The 25569-nt window shown below is 40.4% G+C and overlaps 1 protein-coding gene across 8 annotated transcripts in view; it reads left to right on the top strand.

Moving 5' to 3' along the window:
- Positions 1-25569, top strand: part of LOC126416736 (dystrobrevin beta) — a 604481-nt gene that overhangs the window by 555546 nt on the left and 23366 nt on the right. For all 8 annotated transcript variants that reach the window (XM_050084562.1, XM_050084568.1, XM_050084566.1 and 5 more), the window contains exon 16: positions 6396-6539. In XM_050084562.1, the coding sequence (XP_049940519.1) occupies positions 6396-6539 (144 nt within the window). The remainder of the gene's footprint in view (positions 1-6395; positions 6540-25569) is intronic.

Here is a 25569-nt window from a genome sequence, read left to right as displayed (position 1 = left end):
CTATCAGAAGCTTTTCTGCCACTTGTTGGACATTGCATGCTTCGTGCATATTTTCTGTACAAGAAGCATGATGGTAAACAAAGTAGAATGAGCTTCATGATTAGTGCTGATGAACAGTTGGCCATATCTTCACCACAACAAGGGACATAATTGGGACGCACACCTAGAACACCAAAAGCGACACACCTTACAGCCAGGCAGTTTCCAGACTTTTTTCTGCCCACAGTGAAGAAATGACCAGCAAAGAGTTGTGTGGCGTGCGTGAGAAATGGCTTTCACAATGAGACTTCATACCGGTGTGCATCATGCTAAGTTTCCATGTGTGCAGCTCCTTGCTTTAAAATGTTTCGCACTGAAGAAGACAAGCAATACCATAAAAATAAATTTTTGTTAACTTCTGCAGTATATCTTATCCATTCCCACCCAATATCAATTTAAATTCAAAAATAAAATATGAAGGAAACTATTATATATGAGAGAAGCACCGCCATGCCAGGACGTACTGGCACATATTACATACTGAGGAAGAGAGACGCACATGCAAGCTACCCGCTTAACAGGTTAACGACCAAGAGCAGCAGCATTTGTGTAGGGTTGTCAGTTCTGACAGACAAGCAACACTGTGTGAAATAACCCCAGAAATCAATGTGGGACATACGACAAACACATCCGTTAGAACATTGTGGTAAAATTTGGCATTAATGGGGTATAACAGCAGAAAACTGGTGCAAGTACCTTCAGTAACAACATGACAGGATCTGCAGTTCTTCTAATGGGCTCGTGACAATATTAGTTGGACCTTAGGAACTGGAAAACAATGGCCTGGTACAATGAGTCCTGATTTCAGTTGGTAAAAGCTGACTGTGGGATTAGTGTGTGGTGTAAACCCTATGAAGCCATGGATCTGTGTTGTCAACAAGGCACTGTGCAAGCTGGTGATGGCTCCATAATGCAGTGGGCTATGTTTACATGGAATGGATTGGGTCCTCTGGTCCAACTGAAATGATTTTAGACTGGAAGTGGTTTTGTTTGGCAACTTGGAGACCATTTGCAGCCATCATGAACTACATTTTCCCAAACAATAATGCATGTTATCACTAGCCCACACCCTGTTTATGATTGGTTTGAAGAATGGCCAAACAGATCACCCAACATGAATCCCATTGAACATTTATGAAATATAATCCAGAGCTCACATCATACACAACATCTTGCACTGACAACACTTTTGCAATTATGGATGGCTATAGAGGCAGCATGGCTCATTATTTCTGCAGAAGAGTTCCAGCGACTTCTTGACCCCACGCCATGTTGAGCTGCTAAACTTTGCTGGCCAGGAGACGGTCCAACACAATATTTTGATGTATCCCATGACTTTCATCATCTCAGGGTAAAGCGTTTATAAGTTTTCTTTGCATTTTTCTGTACCTGTAATTTGCTTTTTAAAAGAAAGGAAAAAAAGAAAACGAAAGAAAAAGAAAAAAAAATTAGTCAAGTAATTACTGTTTTTCTTCATATTCCAATTTGTACATAAAACAACACAGTGACTCTGAGGTTAAGACAGTGGACATGCATTCAGGAGGAGCAGGGTTCTATACCCATCCTGGCTATCCCAGTTTAGGTTCTCTGTTGTTTCCTTAATATTCCTTTAGGCAAATGCTGAGGTATTTAATTTGAAAAAGATGTGTCCAGTCATCCCAACCCCAGCTCAATTATCTCCACCAGAATATTAAACCTAATTTTACTTGCTTTCTTCTCTTCTGCACAGAGAAACTTCTTGTCTTTATGCTCTTAAATCTTTTCAGTTTCAGTAACACACAATATTTCATGTTGTGTATGGCTCTAGTTACAGTAAGGAAATCTTCCCATCTCTGACTTCCCTAAATAGCTTTAACACAGTGAGATAATCGAGGTAAATCAACCAAAAATTAAGATAAAGACACTAGTTTATTATGCTTACTTTCTCTCTCTTTGTTGTAACATTATACAGCTAACTTATTTATCCATCAGAAGTCAGAAGTATTAATATTATGTAAAGTAGATAACTATACACCTCACAGAGGACTCCTTAAAAATACACAATTATATTTGCTACTATTAATGCAAACCAGTTTCAGATAAATTTCACAACTGCAATATAAGACAAAAAATTTCAATGCTGTCTTTGCATTCTTCTCTAGTAATCAGAGTGCAGTTATGTATTTTGTTCTACAAGTCATCATCAACCTCCCATTAGACTCAAACCTCTGTAAGTTAAAGAACATGTATATGTGCTGTATCTTACTGGCCACTCCTTTTAAAAATTATCTGATAATCTAGATTAAAGGACTGAACAATGGAGAGATTAAAGGGCTGAACAATGTTGGAAAAAGGTTGGATTACTAGTCACCACAAAGACCGTTAAAACACACACACACACACACACACACACACACACACACACACACACACACACACGCGCAAACGTGCGCGCGCAAAAATCAAGCACCCCTCACACATACGTGCCTGCTCTCTACCCACTGGTGTCCTGTCGAGAAGAAGCTGTGAGGAAGAGGGGGTGGGGTGGGGGCGGGGGGGGGGGGGGGGGGAGAATATCAGGGTTATGTGGGGAGGAGAAGATCCAGCACTGCCTGATGTAGCATACAGAGACTAGATGGTGGCCAGACAAGGCTGCATGGCAGTATCTGGAGGCTGGGGGGGAGGGGGGGGGGGGATAGGGAGTGAAAAAGGAGGGCAGCAGAGAGGGGAAAAGACCCATGGTGTTGGCTCCAGGTACACAGAATAGATATTCAAGAGCAAGAGGCAGCAGGTGCAAGCTATAGGAATGTGATAGGCACCGGAGCCAATAAGTTCATACAGCACATGATGGCAATGACATGGAAGAATGCATTGAGAGGGGCTGACGTGACAGAGGTTGTTGGGTAGAAGGTATGGGTGCAGTGGTTAGCGGAGATTGAGACCAGGACTATTACAGGACCCAAGAAAATGTTGCACCCGCTCAGTGCAGATAAATTGATGACTGGGTGAATCCACATGGCACTGGCTGCAAAGCAGGCATTGAACTCAAGTTTGTTTTGCCTGGTAGAGTATTCCACCTCTGGATTGGCAATTCTGCTCTTGGCCACAGGTCATTTGTTCTGGTGGACAGCTGGTTAGTTTTCATACCCATATGAAATGCTGTGCAAAAATCGCAGTAAAGCTTGTATTTGACATGGCTGCTTTCACAATGATTTTCAATTTTCTTAGAGTTTGCCAGTGTCTGTTCCTCACAAATTTGGTACTACAGAAACAAACCTCGATGGTGCAGACATTCCTGAACCACCTCTGCTCCCTCTGCAAGATACTGTTAGCGTATACTCCACAATATCTGTCAAATTGAAATCTTTGCCTTTGAACACCTGGAAGAGCACTTCAGAAACCACTACAGACACCACCTCCAAAAATCCTACTCCCACCTTGGAGTGCCACTACCCATCAACACCTATCCTAACTCCAGTGAACCCCTTCATCAACCCATCATGGTCCTCAGACCCTGCCTTTTGACCTTTTCCATGAGCCACATTCTCGAAAACTTAAAAAATCCTACAGAAGTTTCAGTCCTTTCTAAAGAGCTCAGCTTCAGCCACACACCCAAAAGTTCAGCCACACTGGACTTCCAGGTCTTACCATGGAAACACTTCATTACCAGTCCCTCCAAACAAAGCCAACTTCATTCCAACATAGACATTTGCTCTTCAGTTCATACCACCATCCATGACCTCGCCCTCTCCCACCTAACCAGCCTATGGATACCTTCCAGGAATTTACCACCTTCAACTTGGCCTTACCATCCTTCCCATGGTCTCTTCCCAAGAACATAAACGCGTCAATAGAAGAAAGAACAGCCATCTGCAACCTCAAGACAGACCCGGATTTGATGACCCTCACTGCAGACAAAGGTTCCACCATTGTGATAATGAATCACAGTGGCTACCTGACAGAAGGCATCTGCCAACTGTCTGTCTCCTGCAACTACAATCTCTGCCATAGTGATTCTATCCCTGAAGTCCTGCAAAATCTTCAGTCCTTACTCAAATCCATTGGCCCATCCCAAAATCTCTCCATGAAATCTCCCCCTCCTCACCCCAGTGAGACCCTGCACATTCACCTTGTACAAGATTCCCAAACATGTCAACCCAACAATCTTGGATGCCCCTAGTGCTCCCAGTGAAAGAATCTCTACCCTTGCCAATAAATATCTCCAACCAGATGCTCGTAGCCTAGCATCTCATATTAATGATTCAGACCACTTCCCTCACTCACTCTCAACCATCCAAACCCTATCACCACCTTGATCCACACTCAATACTGTTGATGCCACCCCCCTATATACCAACATCCCTCATGGCCATGGCCTTACTGCTATCAAAAACTTCCTCTCCCAGCAGCCTTCAGATTCCAAACCCACTACACCATTCCCAATTCATCTACCCAATTACATCCTCACACATAATGACTTCTCCTTTGAGGGAAAGATATATAAATAAATATGTGGCACAATCACATGCGAAAACATAGTGCCCTCCTATGCCATTGTGTTCTCATCTATAGTAGGCCTCCCTAGCCTCCCAAAACTCTAAACCCCTGGTCAGGTTCATCGATGATACCTCCATGATATGGACCCAGGTCAAACCAACCTACCCTAATTCATCCACAGATTCTCCCACTTGTCTCACCTGGTTGTCCATAATCAACATGCCACCTTCATGGATGTTGACCTCCACCTCCCTGATGGCTCCATCACACCTCTGTCCACATCAAGCCCACTAACCATCAACAGTACCTGCATTTTGATGAATGTCATCCCTTACACACCAGAAAATTGCTTCTATATAGCCTGGCCAAGGCATATCTGCAGTAACAAGAATTTCCTTGCCCAGTATGCTGAAGATATCACTGTGGCCTTCACAGGTAGTCTGCAATCAGATTTCCGATGTCACATCTTCACACAGCCATCTCCCAAACATTAACCAAAAGAACCAGCCACAAAATAACCACCCCTTCATCATTCAGTATGAAGATATCATCTTCATATCATCTAAGTTGTGCTCAGTAGGAGTGAGGTCAGGTACCCTCATGTCCATGTAATGTTTATAATATTGCTTTGAGTAATGGGTTGATGGATTTCCATTGTGAATGGAACAGTGTACAGCAAGTTGCTATAGGTAAGCAGATGATACAGGTGTTGGGTGGTGTCGTTTGCTATCCACGTCAGGAGTGATAGCTGATGTAGTACGGGTCTCAGTTCATCCCTTGCAAACATTAACCAAGTTGAGATGCTGTAATAGGCCTAAACTTCATGTTTCTGTTAAGACAGATTCATTACTTCATGTGGATTTTTAGTTTGTAAATATTCTGCCATCAGCATGACCCATTATGTATAATTACTTCCAGGTCAGATGATGATTTGCTGTACTTTGAGCATCCAGCAGTAGTATTACTGGGAATCTGTTACTAGTGCAGACAAATATAGTACCTGGACAACTTCAGAGATTTTGTGCCCCTCACATCTGGTTCCAATAGTCTGGTCTCAATCACATCCACTGACAAATTCTCTTTTGTACATTATGCGACTTCTGTTAACAATTCAGCTCAATGTCCGAGTGAATTACAGTGGCACACTATACTGATTCGATCCATTTCTTGCAGTAATTAAATTATTCTTCTGCAACATGGCAGCTATTGCTAATTAAGTTGATCATCAATGTTTTTTGTTAGTTGTTTGAATTGTTCCATTTATTGGACTTCTGAGTATCCATTGTCAGTCTTACCAAGTTGGAATAATGAAAGAGATATAGAAAATTAATAAAAGAACTATGCTGATCATCAAAAGTTTCTTTAGTAAGAGTGAGACTATCTCAGAAATGCTCAACACAATGATCTTAAAGGCTAAATTGGAAACATTATGACAGACAGTGAATTCTACTGTAAGTAAGGCTTCCTGCACATTGTCCACAAATAGAAAGGAAAGGGGGACAGGGCAATGATGATGTCAATGCAGTGCTTGTTCTCTATTGCACACCATACAATGACTTGCAGAAAACAAATGTATATATTGGCCTAGACACTTTATCCAGATGACTACTATCCCATTTTGACATGGGACGTAATATACAGCCTAGTATTTTTTTTATATATATTTTTTTTATTTTTTGAGTTGGGAGGGGAGGAGGAATTATTAAAAGGTAAAAATCTGTGCTTTTAATTTGTTTATAGAAGATCTGTTTGTAAATAAACAAAACAGTATGTCTATTGTCTTTTGTTTCTTTAATATTCAGACATCACATATTTGTGTCTGGAAAATTTATTTTTCCTGGTTATATCTGAAAATTTACAGTAATACCTCATTTCACTAGGATCATCTACATCATCTTTGGCTGGGTCAACAAACAATTCTGGAACAACAAACAGCAGTAGTCGAAGCCTTCGCAATGACTTGCTAGTAGCAGCTGATTCTGTTACAAATGCCATGTCCACACTTGTCAGGGAACTAAACTCCGGTGAGTTCCAGTTCATATCTCATTTTAATTACATTGTATTCCCAAACTTCAGCTAGAATTTGTTTGGAGATAAAATAATTTAAAAGATTAACAAAATAATTAATGCTTTAATAAACAAGCCCCTTGATATGAAAGTAATTATTTCACATCTGAATGTTTCTTTTATTGCTTAATTTTGGGGGATTTCACAGTGATTTGCATCACCAGTTCAAAATTTTGTGTGGAAGAGATGCTTTTGGGAATACAGTGTATTAATTTTTATTTTAATAAATGTGAAAAAAGACAGATTCCATCAGGTTTATTAAGGAGTATTAATAAATTCTGTCTGAACATGGTTTGAGTATCACTAATTGTTCCCTAAAATATAAGTCATAAGTAAGAACTTTTGGTTAGCGAGTTCTTAACACACCAAATATAAAGGTGAGATTCTTTAGCTACTTACTTCTGCATACACTGATGATGCCAGCTTCACGTATGTTACATCATGATTGTCTTTGCCTTTTATTTAGTTCCCATTAGTCATTTTAACTGCATTTTTCTCTTTTCTCTTTCTCTTCTGCATTACATTACTACTCTGTCTGCCACAAGCCTATTTTCCTTTTTTAAAAAAGATCTTGTTGCATAATACTGCTTACTCTTTACTAAAAAAGGGCAAATAATTTAAGGCTGGAGTTGAAATTGTGAAGGGATAGTAAAGTGAAAAACGAAGGAGAAGAGCTGACAAAAGTAAAAAGGCGAAAATGATGGGGGAACTATAACACACAAGAAACAAATTGAACTCAGAATATGCAACAAAAACTATGATTCTTTTATGCACATAATTTATTTACAGTGAAAACTATGAATATATGACCAAAGCAGTGAAATAATTCGTACCTCACATGTTTACTATAGGGGGAGAGGGTTGCCAAGGTCAGCATCCACCATATTGCTGATTACTTCATTTCTCAGATACTGTCATTGGCTGTTACACTGTTTTGTAAGCTGGTTATTTTCTCCCTCTTCTTGTACAAACTGTCTAACATAATGATTGAAGATGTCATAAATATCTTTCATAGAGCCATAATTGGAGACCTTCTGTATTGGTCTCTTTGTAATATTCTCAAGTGGGTGGTAGTATCACTTTGTGCCTCCATTCATTATTGCACATCCTATTGCAAAATTAATTATTTCTGGAAGTTTTAGATACTCCAGTAATATGTCTCATCTTGTGGCAAGTGCTTTCCTTAGCATTTCTCCTGCTCATTGTGACTCCTTCTTTGTTTAATCTGAGTAACATGAGTGTCTTTCTTTCCTTCCCTCTTGGTCTCACAGATTACCTCCCACTAAAGTTGCATCTAATGTTACATGTTGAAGTTTCAGTCGCTGTCACATGCACCTTTTTTGTAACTGTGTGGTGATACATTTTGTGTTAACTGTAAATACTTTCACAACTTACATATCACCAAAGGATAAAGACCAGATCGTGGATCTGTATTACATAGTTCTTCTATTCATATAATCATTTACTGCTACAGTTTATTATACAAGTATTACCTGGTGGACAAGTGGATCATGACCAGAGCACATAAACTGTTCAGTTACTTTGAGCCAATAGTTTCAAGTACCAGTAGTGCAGATTCTGTAGTGCAACTATACTGTCTAAAATACTGGCATGGGCTTTTGGAATTATGATGTTGTACAATTTTTTATAATACTGTCTACAGTAACTGATTTCTCTTTTCCAAATGTTCTTATCACTACACATGTTTAACTTTTTTGCCTTAATTAATCATGGATAGCATGTTTGTGGTAATAACTTCATGACCCATCCATATTATTATTAAGAGCGATATAAGATGTAAACAGAAATCGAAGAGGAATTCATCGTTTACCAGGGTTAACAAACAACATAGGTGGAAAACACAGGGATTCTTTTTTGCAGACAGCTGCATATATACTACTACATAAAGACAATACATTGTTTAACATTGTTACTGAAGATCTCAAAGTTCTTTACCAATTTACTTCAGATTTTTAAACAATACTGTAACAAACACTGAGATGCACATAGGCTATAAAGTTTTTTAAACAACAATGTACTGGTTTTGTGTGAAAGCAAGCTGCAAGAAAGAAAACACTGTGCTGTGAAGATGTGTGGTCGAGTTTACTTTCTCGCAGTCAGTTTTAAGTATGATAGCAGGGCATATATACTATTAGACAAATTTTTCTCCCATATTATTTCTCTTTATATATAACTTTAAACAAAAATTTTATGGTTTTTGTTTCCTTCCTCACAGTTGGTTTTAACAGAAAACAGGGAATTTGTATTTAAGGCTGATTAGCTTATGGTTAGTATACTGTTACGGAATTCGAATTGTCCAAATCTTTGTAATCCTACCCATTCACAGATTAAAACTATGCAAAATGCTGTTATTGGAGCCACTATCCTCACAGCTCCAGCAGCTGGGATCTCTCTCACATCCCATATACCAATAATCCCTCCACTCATTTTAAGCAACTTTATTTCTCAGTCAAGGTTTTGATTGCAATACATACAAACAAGGCTCAAGGTTAGAAAAAGGGGATGGTCATAAGGCGAAAGATACGGTTGGAGAGATGGGAAGGAAGTGGAGATGGAGAGAGGGGGGATTAGGAGACCAGGTTGTATATCCGATTCCAATACATGTTTAGCAATTGCAAATCATTGCTGCTTTCACTAGTAAGATTATATTGCTTTGGACATTTGACATATAAAATGACAAAGATCACAACAGTGGTGAATGTTAATGAAATCATTTGGAAAACTGGTGTATATCTCGAATTTGGAATGGCACTAGTTATTTATTTAAGGATAATGACTTTTAAGTTTACTGTCAGCAGTTTATCTACAGCTGTAAACAAACTGAGGGCACAAGTTTACTCTACAATCACAGCAATTCCATTGTAGACTCATATGTGTTATTGATCTGTAATACTATATTATCTGAAAAAACATCCACATAGTTGATATTAACTTATCGAAAGACAAACAAGAAAAGGTTAGTTAACATTTGCAGAGGAGATAAAAATACAGCAAAGGGAAAGAGATATGAGGGGCCATGAGCCATATAAGTAATGAAGGGTATCTCAAAGCCTGCTGTAATGCTCTGAACTAAATATCACTTTGACAGCTTTAAAGTCCGACCTGTGAATCATGTAAGTTTTTGTTTCTTGAGACTCAGTTTGATTTTATTTTATTTTGAAGTTTGCTGTCATCAGTAATGTTACTACATTCACATTGTTTCTGTTATCCTGCCAGTACACAATGCACAACCAATTTTAAGAGAATCTTTATGTTTACAGAAATAGCATTTTTTTCTTCATTTCGAACAGAGCTGCCTTCAGATCATCTTGCAATTTAGTCATCAGTTTACATAATTATGTTAAACATTCTCTATTTTATGAAGATATCAATTGTAATGCACCTGAACAGGCACTGAAAAAGCATTTTACTAACATCTTGTATTGTAAGTTTTTCTTCTCTTGGCACGATTAAAATTTATTTTCTGTATTCCTGTCACTGCATTCTCTTCCCATGTTAGTCTTCCACAATGTTCATCTGCTCAGTAATAAGAACTCTTCACTCTATCTAACTGCTCTCGATAGTCCAAAATATTATTAATTCGCCTACAGTGCTTACCAGTGAGCTTCACTTTGATTGTGACTGGCTGGTGACCAATCAAAATTTTGATGAAAAGACTTTCTTTAGTTCCCTATTCCAAATACGTTGCATGATTGAGATGCCATCTAAAGAAAATACTAGCTACCGCAACTCTTGTATTATTTATCAGGACCCAGTAATTGACTTTCTTATGGCACCTTCAGAATTCTTTAAAATTCTGGAAACCTTAACAGTGCTGAAAAACTTCCACTCCCAGACACCAAGTCGCTTCCCTTTCTAGATTTATCACCAGTCTGGAATTTCTTTTTCTTACCATTAAAGGGTTTTAGAAGGGTGGCTGGCACCTTTGGATTTAAAGGTAAGGAACCTGCTATCCCAGTTTTCCTCTCTTCTTGAATTTCAGTTGTTCCAGTATTCTTTGAAGTGCACAAAGTTGCACTTTGTTGTGGTCTTTAGTCCAGAGACTAGTTTGATGCAGCTCTCCATGCTACTCTATTCTGTGCAAGCTTTTTCATCTGTGAGTAACTACTGCAATCTACATCCTTCTGAACCTGCTTGGTGTATTCATCTCTTGGTCTCCGTCTACGATTTTTACCCTCCACAATTCCCTCCAGTACTAATCTGGTGGTGCCTCGGAACATGTCCTGCCAACCGATCCCTTCTTCTTGTCAAGTTGTGCCACAAATTCCTCTTCTCACCAATTCTATTCAGTATCTCTTCATTAGCTACATGATCTACCCATCTAATCTTCAGCATTCTTCAGTAGCAAAGCATTTTGAAAGCTTCTGTTCTCTTCATGTCTAAAATATTTATTGTCCATGTTTCACTTCCATACATGGCTACACTGCATACAAATATTTTCAGAAAAGACATCCTGACACTTAAATCTGTACTCGATGTTAACAAATTTCTCTTCTTCAGAAATTCTCTCACAGAATTACAATGTCATTTTTATTTCTTCTACATGGATTTTAATTCCTACTCAAAATTTTTCTTTTGTTTCCTAGGGGTTAGGCTACAACCCTGTCTCACTCTCTTCCCAACCACTGCTTCCCTTTTGTGCCCCTCAACTCTTACAACTGGCATCTGCTTTCTGTACAAATTGTAAATAGCCTTTCACTCCATGCATTTTACCCTTGCCACCTTCGGAATTTGAAAGAGAGTATTCCAGTCAACACTGTCAAAAGCTTCCTCTAAGTCTAGAAATGAAGGTTTGCCTTTCATTAATCTATCTTGTAAGATAAGGTGTAGGGCCAGTATCGCCTCGTCTGTTACAACATTTCTATGGAATCCAAACTGATCTTCTCCGAGATCAGTTTCTACCAGGTTTTCCATTCATTTGTAAAGAATTTGTGTTAGTATTTTACAGTCATGATTTATTAAACTGATAGTTCAGTAATTTTCACACCTGTTGACACCTCCTTTCTTTGGGATTGGAATTATTATATTTTTCTTGAAATCTAAGGGTATTTCGCCTGTCTCGTACATCTTGCTCACCAGATGGTATAGTTCAGTCATGGTTGGCTCTCCCAAGGCTATCAGTAGGTCTTATGGAATGGTGTCTGCTCCTGGGGCCTTGTTTCGACTTAGATCTTTCAGCGCTTTGTCAAATTCTTCATCCAGTTTCATGTCTCCCATTTCATCTTCAGCTATATCCTCTTCCATTTCCATAATATTGTCTTCAAGTACATCACCCTTGTATAGACCCTTTATATATTCCTTCCAACTTTCTGCTTTCCCTTCTTTGCTTAGAACTGGGTTTCCATCTGAGCTATTGATATTCATACAAGTGGTTCTCTTTTCTCCAAAGATCTCTTTAATTTTCCTGTAGGCAGTATCTGTTTTACCTGTAGTGATATACGATTATAAATCCTTACATTTGTCCTCTAGCCATCCTTTCTTATCCATTTTACACTTCCTGACGATCTCATTTTCAAGACATTCGTATTCCTTTTGCCTGCTTCATTTACTGCATTTTAAAGTTTTCTCCTGTCATCAGTTAAATTCAGTATCTCTTCTGTTACCTAATGACATGCTGGCTCACTGTCTGAATAATTTCTTTTCTCACCTCAAACATTTCTTCATTCTCTTCATCATCGGCAGAGTGTTGGCATATAAACTTGTACAAATTTGGCATGCATGGGCTTTGCGTCTATCTTGTTACAATAACGCATTCAATGTGCTGTTTGTAGCAGCTTATCCATGCTCCTATTTTTATATTCATTATTATATCTTCTCCAGCATTACCCCTATTTGATTTTTTATTTATAATTCTGTATTCACCTGACCAGAAGTCTTGTTCCTCCTGCCAACAAACTTCACTAATTGTCACTATATCTAACTTTAACTTATCCCTTTCCCTTTTTAAATTTTCTAACCTACCTGCCCCATTAAGGGATATGACATTCCTTGCTCTGATCCATAGAACTCCAGTTTTCATTCTCTTGATAATGACTACCTCCAGAGTAGTCCCCACCCAGAGGTCCCAATGGGGACTATTTTACCTCCGGAATATTTTACCCAAGAGGACGCCATCATCATTTAACCATACAATAAACCTGCATGCCCTCGGGAGAAATTACGGCTGTAGTTTCCCCTTGCTTTCAGCCATTCGCAGCACCAGCACAGCAATGCCGTTTTGGTTAATGTTACAAGGCCAGATCAGTCAATCATTGAGACTGTTGCCCCTGCAACTACTGAAAAGGCTGCTGCCTCTTTTCAGGGACCACATGTTTGTCTGGCCTCTCAACAGACACCCTTCGTTGTGGTCGCACCTATGGTACGGCTATCTGTATCGCTGAAGCACGCGCAAGCCTCACCACCACCGCAAGGTCTATGGTTCATCAGGGGGATTGCACCTTACAGTGTTGTTATTCCCTTGCCATTATTATCCAGTTCATGCTTATTTCAGAAATTTTGATACTTCCTTCAGTATTTCAGATTTGAGAGTTCCAGTTTTGCGTATTGGTTTGTTGCACATTCTAGCAAAATGCTTTAACTTACTGTTAGCCTATTTAAATTTCTTCCCTAAGCACTTGAACACTATTTCCATAGCTTGTGTGTATGTTCAGGGACTGCTGGTTATTCGACACATTGCTTGTCTAAATTGTCCTTCAAGTTTGTCTATTCTCACATTCATTGTCCTTGCATTCAGATTTTTTTTCCATGCTCTGGAACAGATTCTGAATCAAGAAGGCTACCCTACTCTCCACATCTGATCAGTTTTCGTCTGTATCCATGAGCATATTGCAGATCTGTATACAATAACACCCATCCAGTAGGTCCTTCAGGATTTTTCAATAGTTATTCACACTCAACTGGTCTATTTTTATTTTCAATCAACACTCTGTAATGTACTGTATGGTTTACTGAGTATGCAAAACTTGTTTATTTTGAATGGAAATGAAAACAAGTAGCAGTTGTTGTAAGATATTTTCTTCTGTAACTTTCGTAAAGTTTTTTGAGCTACATTAGTATTCCAGCTCAAGTAACTGAAGCTGTCGGCAAACAGATAAAAAAAAAAAAAAAAATTCAACTGATCAACAAAATATGAGTTTAGTAAAGAATACATCTTTAATGATCGAGCGGAGCAAATAAAAATATGCTTGTAGTATTGTTTAATCAGTGTGTGTACTGGTACAAGAGCAATTTCTACAAGGTTTAAGTCAGAACCTTCCTACAAAATCTTATGTACTTTGATGCCATCCAAGCATGAAATGAATTGTAATACACAAAACAAATCAATTTGACTCATGAAATAAAATAATGGAGGAACCAAATTCTAAGTACTGAAAAAGCATTATTTATGTTCATCAAAGAGATAATCGCTAAAAGTTTGGTAATATTAAGAGATGCAATTCCATGGGAATTGGAGAACACCTGAAATGAGAGCCACAGTATCAACATTATGATAATCTTGGCCTACAAATGCACAGTTGTTTTACATCCTAGGAATTACAAAGTGTGGGAACTATTCACACTCCTTTCAGATATTGCTTTTCTTATACCATCATGTAGTGTCACTAAGGAAGATCATTTCTGCATGAAGTGAGGGAGTTAGTATGCTTGAGCATTGCCCATGAAAAATCAGTTGCCTTACACACGACGGAACAGAAGGATATGCGTGCAGATGCTGTATCTTCTATACCTTAAAAATCATCTCACAACATGTGACAGACTTCCTTCCGAGAAAGAGACAGTGTACCACTGAATCTCCATTGTGAATGGCAAATCATTCACTGACAAGAACACAATTCATTCACTGACAAGAACACAATTGGTAAGTTTGCAAAGTAAATAAAATTCAAGTGTTGATTTGTTGTGACTATATCCCCGTGATAAGAAAGTATTCAATCACATCTAAATTTTTCGCCATTTTTTATTTTGTATTTCAAAGGACTGATTGAGGAGGATGAAGAAGACTTTAGAGGTTAAGTTTTTTGAGAAAGCTCATCAAGCATAATACTGAAAGAATCATGACCAATGAGTGGAAGGTTGCGCTGAAATGGAAACAGTACTTCAGTAGAATGAATTATCACTCTACAGTGGAGTGTGCACTGATTTGAAACTTCTGGGCAGATTAAAACTGTGTGCTGGACTGGGACTAAAACCTGAGACCTTTGCCTTTCGTGGGCATGTGCTCTACTAACTGAGCTATGGAAGCAAGAGTCACAACCCACTCCACAGCTTCACTTCTGCCAGTATTTCATCTAGTATAAGGTTGAAGATGAGCAGTTTTAATCTGCTAGGAAGTTTCAGTACTTTGGTAATCTTCTCAACTGTGGTCATTCCAACAATCTGAGTTTCAGTATCAAGTCAACCTACACTCAAAGTATTTTCCATTCACACTGGAGGAAACAAATAAGAAAGCTGAAGAAAAACAAAAATGCAGGTGAGGATGGGATCCAGGCAGACTTCTTGAAGAGGGAGGATGGAAATTCCAAGAGAGACCTTCACTAACTAGTCAAGATGATATGGACTGTGGAAGAAATTCCAGAAGAATGGAAAACAGTTATCAGCTTTTTGATTTAGAAGGAGGATGTCACTATTGTTACATTTCTCTGTAATATGCTATACAAATGTGTAGTGGATAGAATCCAGCTGCTAGTAGGAGAAATAATTGTTGAATACCAAGGGTCACTCCACAGTTGATGACATCAATGTGCTCCGACAACTCATGGAGATGATGTGAGAACATTGAGGTGGTCTGTGTTATGTTTTGTGGATGTCACATGCCTTTATTCACCAAGAATTTGTAATGAAGTGCCTGATCATTCACTGACTCACCCACTCACTCACTGTGTTCCTCAGATCTCTTCAAGGAGAAAGATCTTCAGGGATGTGAGGAGGGTCAAGTTATACATTAACATGAGACAAAGATATCATAGAAACTTAATCTGTGTCCTGTATCAGCTCAACTAGTTTTGCTTAATTATTGGGCCCTAATTTCCCAGACAATTTTGTAAAATTTGACTACCTGTGCAATTAGCAAATACTGCACATTTTAACACCTTTTCATAATTTTTTGACTTTTCTTTTGATATTTCAAAATACAAAAAATTGTGAGGTTTTCAAAACATTTTGGGGAGTAAATTAAAGTATAACTCCAAAACTATTAAATCTATAGAAATTATTCTGATGGAATTTTTAATGTCTTAATTGCACTTTAATCTGATATGCAACATAATAGTATTGACTTTTCAAAGTTTCAAACACCTGTTAACACATTTTCTCAGAAAATTGTGTTCTGTGTTTGCAACAATGGAAATAAAGGAAAGGCAAAACCTGGACAGGTGGAAGTGGAGAGGGGGCAGGGAGGATGCACGAGGATGGATAGGGTAGCGGGATAGTTTGAGGCAGGTCTTTTGACAGATGGCCCAGCAATGGCACAAAAAGACAAAAGGAGTAGACGGGCTAGAGCATATAAGAGGACAGTGTGGGAGGGGGGGGGGGGGGGGGGAATGGAAAGGAAAGTGGAGATGGAGAGAGAAGCAGGGGGTAGTGAGGGAAAGGAATCTGAGTGGAACGGAGGGATGAGAGGAAAGTGTTGTAAGATGGATGGTGAAGGAGTGGCGGAGGGTGTGGACAGAAGAGGAAAGGGAAATGTAAGGTAAGGCAATGGGAAACATTTTAATGTAGGTTTAGCCAGAGGGAAGTGCAGTAGTGTTGAATATGCTATTGCAACAATTCCCACATGCACAATTCATTAGAACTAGTGATGGAAGTGAATATCCAAAAGGCTATGTAGTGAAGCAACTGTTGAAGCCATTTATGTTGTGGTGCACAACATGTTACAAACTGGATGGTCAGATCTCCAATTTGCCAAAGTTTGGTGGTGGCCATTCATGTGAGTATACAGCGATTTACTTGTCGTGGCCACATAGAATGCCTCATTGTAATTAATTACAGCATTACTGGTATATAAAATGGCTGCTTTCACATGTGGCCCTGCCTTTTATAACCTTACCAGAGGCTTTATTGACAGACCATATTCTATCCAGCTCATCCATCAACAGATCTCTCATACTGTCTCCTCCTCTGACATCAGTAAAAATGTTTACTGCACACCAACCAGCACTCCTCTAATCACCTAGTATTGCACTGTCCTTGAGAAGCTTATCTACATCCTTCACCAAGGCTTTGACTATCTCTTGTTGTGCCCTGAGATGAGGGATATCCTACCCAGAATCCTACCTACATCACCTACAGTTATGTTCCACCACCCACTCAACCCACAGAATATACTTATTCCAACCTTGCTCCCAATCCTGCAGTAGGTCTTTCCATTATTGTCAACTCAGGTGTAAGACCTATCCCATACACCCACCAACCACTTCATACTGCAGTTCAATTGCAGGCATTTCCTAACCTTAAAAGACAGGGCCACATGTGAAAGCAGCCATGTTATATGTTAGCTACTATGCAATTACTGTGCAGCATTCTACGTGGGAATGGCAAGTAACCAACAGACTACTCGCAAAAATGTCCCACAGCCAAACTGTGACAAACAGTATACTTGACCATCTAGTTACCTAACATGCTACACACAACAACACAGATGGCATCAACAGATGATTCACTATGCAAGCGAGTTGAATACTCCTTCCCAGCATTAGTTTTCTGAACTAGAAAGTTGAGAATTGTTTATACAGCCTATCCCACACTCTCGCAATCCCACTAGTCTAAAACTACACTAACCTGTTTCCCATTGCATTGCCTTAAATTTTCCCTAGACTCTTCTGTCCACATGGCTCCTGCTCTGTACAGATTGTGTACTGCCTGCAACAATCACTCTTTCTGCCTCCAATGTGGGCCCTCCCTCTCCCCCTCCCTCCAACCCTCTCCCCCTCCCTCCAACCCTCTCCCCATCCCTCCAACCCTCTCCCCCCTCCATCCAACCCTCTCCCCCTCCCTCCAACCCTCTCCCCCTCCCTCCATCTCCGATCCCAACCTTCTCCCTATCTTCCTCCCCCTTCTACCCCTCCTCATCTCCTTTCCCTGCCCTAAACCCACACCACCCCTACCATCTCTCCTCCCCTCCCAATACCTCCCCCCTCCACCTCTGCCCCCTCCACCTCTGCCCCCCCCTCCACCTCTGCCCCCCCCTCCACCTCTGCCCCCCTCCACCTCTGCCCCCCTCCACCTCCACCTCTGCCCCCCCTCCACCTCTGCACCCCCTCCACCACCACTCTGCACCCCTCCACCACCACCTCTGCACCCCTTCCACCACCACCTCTGCACCCCCTCCGCCTCCACCTCTGCACCCCCTCCGCCTCCACCTCTGCACCCCTCCGCCTCCACCTCTGCACCCCCTCCGCCTCCACCTCTGCACCCCCTCCGCCTCCACCTCTGCACCCCCTCCGCCTCCACCTCTGCACCCCTCCGCCTCCACCTCTGCACCCCCTCCGCCTCCACCTCTGCACCCCCTCCGCCTCCACCTCTGCACCCCCTCCGCCTCCACCTCTGCACCCCCTCCGCCTCCACCTCTGCACCCCCTCCGCCTCCACCTCTGCCCCCCCTCGCCTCCACCTCTGCCCCCCCTCCGCCTCCACCTCTGCCCCCCCTCCGCCTCCACCTCTGCCCCCCCTCCGCCTCCACCTCTGCCCCCCCTCCGCCTCCACCTCTGCCCCCCCTCCGCCTCCACCTCTGCCCCCCTCCGCTCACCTCTGCCCCCCTCCGCCTCCACCTCTGCCCCCCCCTCCGCCTCCACCTCTGCCCCCCCTCCGCCTCCACCTCTGCCCCCCCTCCGCCTCCACCTCTGCCCCCCCTCCGCCTCCACCTCTGCCCCCCCTCCGCCTCCACCTCTGCCCCCCCCTCTGCCTCCACCTCTGCCCCCCCTCCGCTCCGCCCCCCCTCCGCCTCCGCCTCCACCTCTGCCCCCCCCTCTGCCTCCACCTCTGCCCCCCCTCCGCCTCCGCCCCCCTCCGCCTCCGCCTCCACCTCTGCCCCCCTCCGCCTCCACCTCTGCCCCCCCTCTGCCTCCATCTCTGCCCCCCCCTCCGCCTCCACCTCTGCCCCCCCCCTCCGCCTCCACCTCTGCCCCCCCTCCGCCTCCACCTCTGCCCCCCCTCCGCCCCCGCCCCTGCCCCTCCTCCACCTCTACCCCTGCCCCCCCCTCCGCCTCTACCCCTGCCCCCCTTCCGCCTCTACCTGTGGCTCCCCCTCTGCCTCTACCTGTGGCCCCCTCCACCTCGTCTCACTTCTTCTCTCCCCCTGTCTCTCTTCATCTCCATCTTTCTCTCCTTTCCTCCCCTCTGCCTCCCATGTGCTCTATTCCTGATCAGCTTTCCTATGTTGAGCGACCTGCCTTGCACTATGTTACTACCACACCTGTTGCCTCTTGTGTCCTTCATTATCCCCTCCCCACTTCCATCTACTACTATCAATAATCAACATTCAGTCTCCCTGCGGGTGTGTTCGTTTGGGTGCTCATGTGATTGTGTGTGTGTGTGAATCTGCTGTAGTTTCACTAGAGAAAGAGCAAGAGCTTGAAAGCTAGTGTAAATATGGTTTTCTGTTGCATGTTCTTTTTGCTTTTGATAAAATTTGAAGATGGGGCAAGGATGGGTTGAAAGTGTAACCAATTTCTGAATATAGTATTTCAACATACTGTTTAAAAAAACAGTTCAATTGCAAGAAATAGTCAACAGTTAAAGAGCATGTAGCTTATGTTACAGCTTCTGTTCTACTGTTAGATGATAGTCATTCCACTGCAGTGTTTACAGATATTATTGCATGTACCATGTACGAGCTATACTATTAACTTCACAAGTGTGAATTAATGGTGTTAGATGCTTACTGACAACATTAAAATGGTCATCTCTGAAGCTGCTTTAAAAAGTTGTTAGCTGATGTTTTGTGTACAGAGTGAAGTTCCTTGTTATAGAAAGTAACTTTATAAAGTTCTCATAACCTATGATTTTGTTGACAATCACTGCATCTTTTGTTGTATACCACAAGTAGGGTAATATGGAGCTCAAACATAACAGGCTTCTTTTGGGGGTCATTTTCATAGCAGTTGTGTACAAATTACAGGAGTTTAAAAGAAAGCTGCCTTTTGCTTGCTGCCCATTAAGTCTTTTATTTAACCTGCACACCTACATAATTTTGCTTTATTTACGAGGGATCTTAAGTGGATGTCCAGAAATATTACACTTTTTTTTTTTTTCATTTGCACATATACATTATTGTTTGCACATATACATTATTGTTTGCACATATACATTATTGTTTGCACATATACATTATTGTTTGCACATATACATTATTGTTTGCACATATACATTATTGTTTGCACATATAAGTTATAGACTTAAAACAGTTCATTGAAGTTTTTATAATAAAATGGAAAAGTACTTACAGATCAGTGCCTAATTCATTGTTTGTGAGCCAAACAGCTCTCTTTCATGTGGCAAACTGGTTGAAACCATGCAGCTTTCTTTGTGGTCACTCTGTTTTTGACATATAGCACTATGGCTTTCAGTTCTATGTCCAGAGTGTAATTTGTTTCTGTAATGTTGCCACCTTCCTCAACTTTTGCTTTCAGTTGTTTCTTGTTCATATGCGTGTTTTTTTTGTGTGTGTGTTTGTGTGTGTGTGTGTGTGTGTGTGTAGGGGAGGTAGTTGGCATGCATGTGTATTCTCTTTATTTTTATTTGTTTATCAATATTTTTCCTCTTTCATTAGGTACAAAGCATGGTCAGAAAGTAAGTGTACTAGATTTTAGAAAAAGTGTGTTTTTGAAAAAGGTTACAGGATATTGTAGATACACTTGTTGACATAACTGCCATCCCGTTCACTGCATGTGATGAGCTGTGCCCAAGCTTCTTCATGCTCTGCTGCCAGCACCTTCCCCCACTTCAGAACCTACTTTTGCTCTTGCTCATCAATTGAAAATTTAATTCCATTCATGCATGCTATTGGGGAGATTAAAAGATGATGATATGAAGGTTTCAAATCAAGGGAGTTCAGGCGGCTTTAAAACATCACACCCTAAAGAGTCAAAGAACAGCCTTGGTGGCTAACGCTGTTTGAGGACAGGCATTGTCAAGCAACAAGCACACTCTTCTCATCAGTAATCCAACAGTAATCCCCTCCTTGTGTTTTGGATGCTCCCTTTGAGTTTCTTTAGGCTCTCTCAGTATCATCGTATTTTGATGGTCTCGCCTGGAGGCACAAATTAGACCAAAATGATGCCAACACAGAGGCCATGATTTTTTTGCAGGAAATTGTGGTTTTGAATTTTTTGGCAGATTGGGAATTGGTGTGACATCACTGTAATGACAATTCCACCCCCTCCTTCTCTCTCAGGTGTGTAATGAGCCACCAATGTCTCATCTCCAGTCACAATAGTGCTCAGAAAATGCTCACCTATCAATTCAAGTCACTCGAGAAACTTGGTCGCTTTTGACCCAGCTCTTGCGCTACTCTGTCAGCTGTTTTGGGACCCATCTTTCTGGTATCCCAACATTTCTGTTTGTGTCTCATATAAGAGTGTTCTGGGGACATCACACAAATTTCATTCACTGTCAATCAACAGTCTACCGGAACAGTTATCTCGATTTTTAGCACCAACTCATCAGGCAATATGGACAGATCTTTCACTTGTGTGTTTGTCATGAACATTTGTTCCACTAAACTCCCTACAGCACTTAAACATATACCTTCTGTTCATAATGCCTTTGCCATAAATGGTTTTGATTAAAAAAAAAAAGGTAAGTGTTTCTCCTTTCACAAGTAGGAAACGATTCACAGCACGTGGCTCACACTTGGCGGGATTTCTTACTGACAGCTTTCATGCAAATGGACACCATAATGCAAGTTTTATGTATTACCATGTTCCTGGGTTGCTCACTTTGGTTAGGGGATTCCCTCCCTCTCTATGACTCAGTGTTGCCAACCACAGCCTGTTATGGTCACCGTACACTTACTTCCTGAACATGCATCATACTTAGGAGAGGAATGGGATTTGTGATCATCTATTGTGATTTCTGTCTGTTATGTGATCAGTCAGAGAAAAGAGGGAGTGGTTAGTCATACTGACTTGTTCATTCAGTAGTAGCTTATTTTCAGCCTTTGCTTTTGTATATTTGACAATTTTCTTGTAAGGTTAAGAGGTGCCTTTCATTATTCATTCAGACTATTTTTATGTCTTTCTCTCTTGTAGTAGGTTTGCGATTATCTCACTCTCTTTCTTACACATGCAACCCCCCCCCCCCCCCCCCCACACACACACACACACTCTTACTTGCTTACACATAACCATTGAAGCAAAAGCTGAGAAAGTTGGCAACACTTATAGAAATAAATGGCACTCTAGACACACAAAATGGCAGTTACAGTGCTATTTGTTGAACACAGTGTGATGACAAAACTGCAAACTTTAAACCAGTTAGCAACATGAGAGAAAGCTTCAATGAACTAGATTAATTCTATAACCTACAAGTGCAAACAGAAAAATCATGTAATATTTGAGGACATCCACTGAAAATGTGTTGTAAATAAGGCAAAACCCATCTGTGTGCAGGAGTTAAATAAAAAACGTAATGTGTAGCAAGAAAATTGAGTTTTCTTTTAAACTACTGCAATCTTCATTCCTTACTGTTTAGATCCACTTTTCTGATGGCAGACCTGCACAATATAAAACAAAAAAAATGTAATATGCTTTCATAAGACTGATTACAACATTGGTGCACAAGGCTCTCTTTTAATCACACAGCATGATAAAAGTGCTTGCATCTAAGACAAGTGTACAAAAACTATTTGAAAATAAAATCATGATACACAAGTAGCATATGATTTTGCTCAAGAAACCGTTCCTAGCATCAATTTTGAAATTTGTCTAACAAAAGAATACTAGTGAAATAAAATAAAGTTATTCTCTAGATTCAGTAATCCATAAACAATCCCAGGGACTCGTACTACACTCTCACATTTGATTGCCTGATTTTCAGGTTGCAGTTATGCCATACTTCCTGAATGGTAATAAAAGTAGGCAAACTATTTCTAAACAACATACGTCCTCAGAATATCTGAGTGCCATTGAAGCTGGATTGGTTGCAGTTGCAATAACCAATAGTGCCAGTTTTCAAAGCTGGTGTCAGGTTGCTTGTATTCTTCAAAGGGACCACCAATCTAAGAAATTCAAAGCTAATTTTCTGCATTGAAAGGGTCGTGCTGCTTCATTTTTATAGCTCTGTACCTCAGTCAGTAAAAATGATACCCTTGTAGCATCATATTGTTGTCTGTCTGTCCTTCTTTTAATGCCCCTTTTTCTTAGTAATGTGTTGAGGTATCATCATGAAACTTATGTCAAATACTAAGGTCTACAGCCCTCAGCAGTGTAAAAAATTTAAGCTCTTTGGGGGATGCAATCACAAGATACAACCACTTACATAAAATATTCCAATATTACAAACAGACTTATCAGAACCTATAGACAAATTATCTACATACACAATTAAGATTGTACAGAACCCTCAGAGTGAGAGTCCTACTTTGTCTAAACCTAGAAATTTTAAACATGCTGGCTGACAGTATCCTAAATAAGATGAAGCCCAGGGTGCCTACTGAAGAGTGTATACATTGCTATTGGAAATGATCTAAATGAAAAATATCATATGAGTGAGACCTTAAGTAACACTGATAAAGTGATTGCTTTGCATTGTTTACTTCATTTATTTTAATCACCTGCACCAGAAAAAAAGATTATTTGAAACTCTTCTAGCTTTCTACTACTGAAATATCTTGATCAGGTTTATACTATAGGGTTAATGAAGTGTGATTCAATATTTAGTAAGCCTAATACCTCACTGCAGTTTTTAAAGAAAACTACTGATATCCCCTTGTGTTTCTAAAATCTTTTAGTCCTTTTATGTAACACATTGTTTTTAATGTTATATCTTAACAACCCATTCTTACTCCACATTGAAATTTAAATCACTGTTTGTGAACACACACATGGAAAACATAATCTCTATTAGAAAAAATACAAAAGGGGTGTTTTTTTTATAACAGGTGCGGCAGTGAAAAGGACAATTTTGATATGTCCAACATTTGTTCAGATTTATTTATGGTGATGCAGAACAAATACAACATGAATTTACAATTATTGTAACTTAACATGCCCATCACTTGAAAATGACATCACGTAGGTGGCCTCTATTTTCCTTCATACACATTTCAAGTTTCCTTTACACACATTTCAAGTCTTTATGGAAGTTAGACATCACATCTTGCATGACTGGCACTGGAATTCGATTAACTTCATCCAAAATTTGATCCTTCAGTTCTGTGATGGTGTGTGCAGAGTCACACCAGATGATCTGAGGTTTCAAATGACTCTAAAGGAAGAAATCGTGTGCTGAAAGGTCAGGGGATCTTGGAGGCCAGAAAATGTTCCCATTCTCTCTTATGAGATGACCAGGAAAGTTGTTCTGTAGTGTGTTAATGGAATCCCCTGAAGTATAGCATGTGGCCACAACTTATTGGAACACTGTGTTTGCAATTACAGGAAGAAAGAGAGAGAGAGAGAGAGAGAGAGAGAGAGAGAGAGAGAGAGAGAGAGAAATGGATTCCACAAGGTCCTGTTAAAGACTGGTATATGAGATGACTGATAACAGAAACTAATAAATAGGAGAGAGTAGGGAAGAAGCTTTCTAGATCAATGTGCTCTCTAGCTGCTGAATATGATTTGACGGTTGTGACCTCATCTTAACTTCTTTTGTTCAATGTGCAAATAGTGCTTAGAATGATTTCACATTTGGATACCTTATTGTGTTATTACACTACTAAATTTATCTCAATATGCCCTTAGCAGATGATTGTCTTATTATTAAAAAATTTCACCCAAATTATTATAAATGGAGAATATTGCATCTCGCCCACCTTCAAAGAACATCATTTTAGTGTAGCCTTACATAGCCAGTATCAATTCAACTAAAACCCTTTTGGGCATTAGGCTGCATCATTATAAAACACTGATTAAGCATTATTAAATGGACATTGTGACTGTATTTACAGCAGTTTTGGGGACTGTCTTCCCTTCAAACCATACTATTTCAGTCGTCAGTGGAATGTCAGTAGACATTTCAAACACTAGGCACCTTTGCTTGGGATGGCATATGAAAGGCTATTGCCTTTAATATGCTAACACATGATAGGCAGGCAACAGAAAAGTGCCATCTTGTACTTAAGGGCCAGTTGATGCTGCAGCATGGTGTCAATACCACACAGCAGTTATCTTGTGACTGCTTGTTTATAAAGGAAGTTGAACCTAGGACCCAATGAACTGCTGACTGGCAAACAAACATAGCCTGGTGAATTGGGATTGCTGGCAGTCAGACTCCCTGTTTGTGCTGTTATGGCCTTCAGTTATCTCAACACCCTTTATTATTTTTTGCTGCTGCATCCACAGCTGCCTAGTAAATACATAGAGTTTGTGATAGCTTGGCGATCCTTCCAAAGCAACTTGACTTTGGACTGTCCAGTGATGTTCCAGAATGTGACATCAATTTTCAGTCATAACCAAAACAGTATAATGTATAGGGAACACTTACTCCAGAATCCAGCAATTTAGTCTTCCTGAAGAGCACTGCTGTCAGATGGTCAAAAAGTCTTTTTTATATGTTTATTGTGTTTCATAATGATGTGGCTAATTGCTCAAAAGGATTTTATTCAAACTACTGTATTGTCTAAAAGCTTAGTATGATCAAGAAATGACTTATTTCCTGAATTGGATATTTGGTGGGTTGCAAAACACAGTAAGGCCAAATCAAACAATGGAGAGTCCAGACTGGAATATGAACGGCTGTAAAAATGACAGACTGCTTCTCATCATAAAGATGACACTTTGAGTTGTAGACTGACCTAGTGAAAAGATTGTTACAC

Source organism: Schistocerca serialis, chromosome 8 (genome assembly GCF_023864345.2).
Source record: "Schistocerca serialis cubense isolate TAMUIC-IGC-003099 chromosome 8, iqSchSeri2.2, whole genome shotgun sequence".
NCBI lineage: Eukaryota > Metazoa > Arthropoda > Insecta > Orthoptera > Acrididae > Schistocerca > Schistocerca serialis.
Note: the sequence above shows the minus strand (reverse complement) of the source record. Positions and strands in the feature narration are given on the sequence as shown.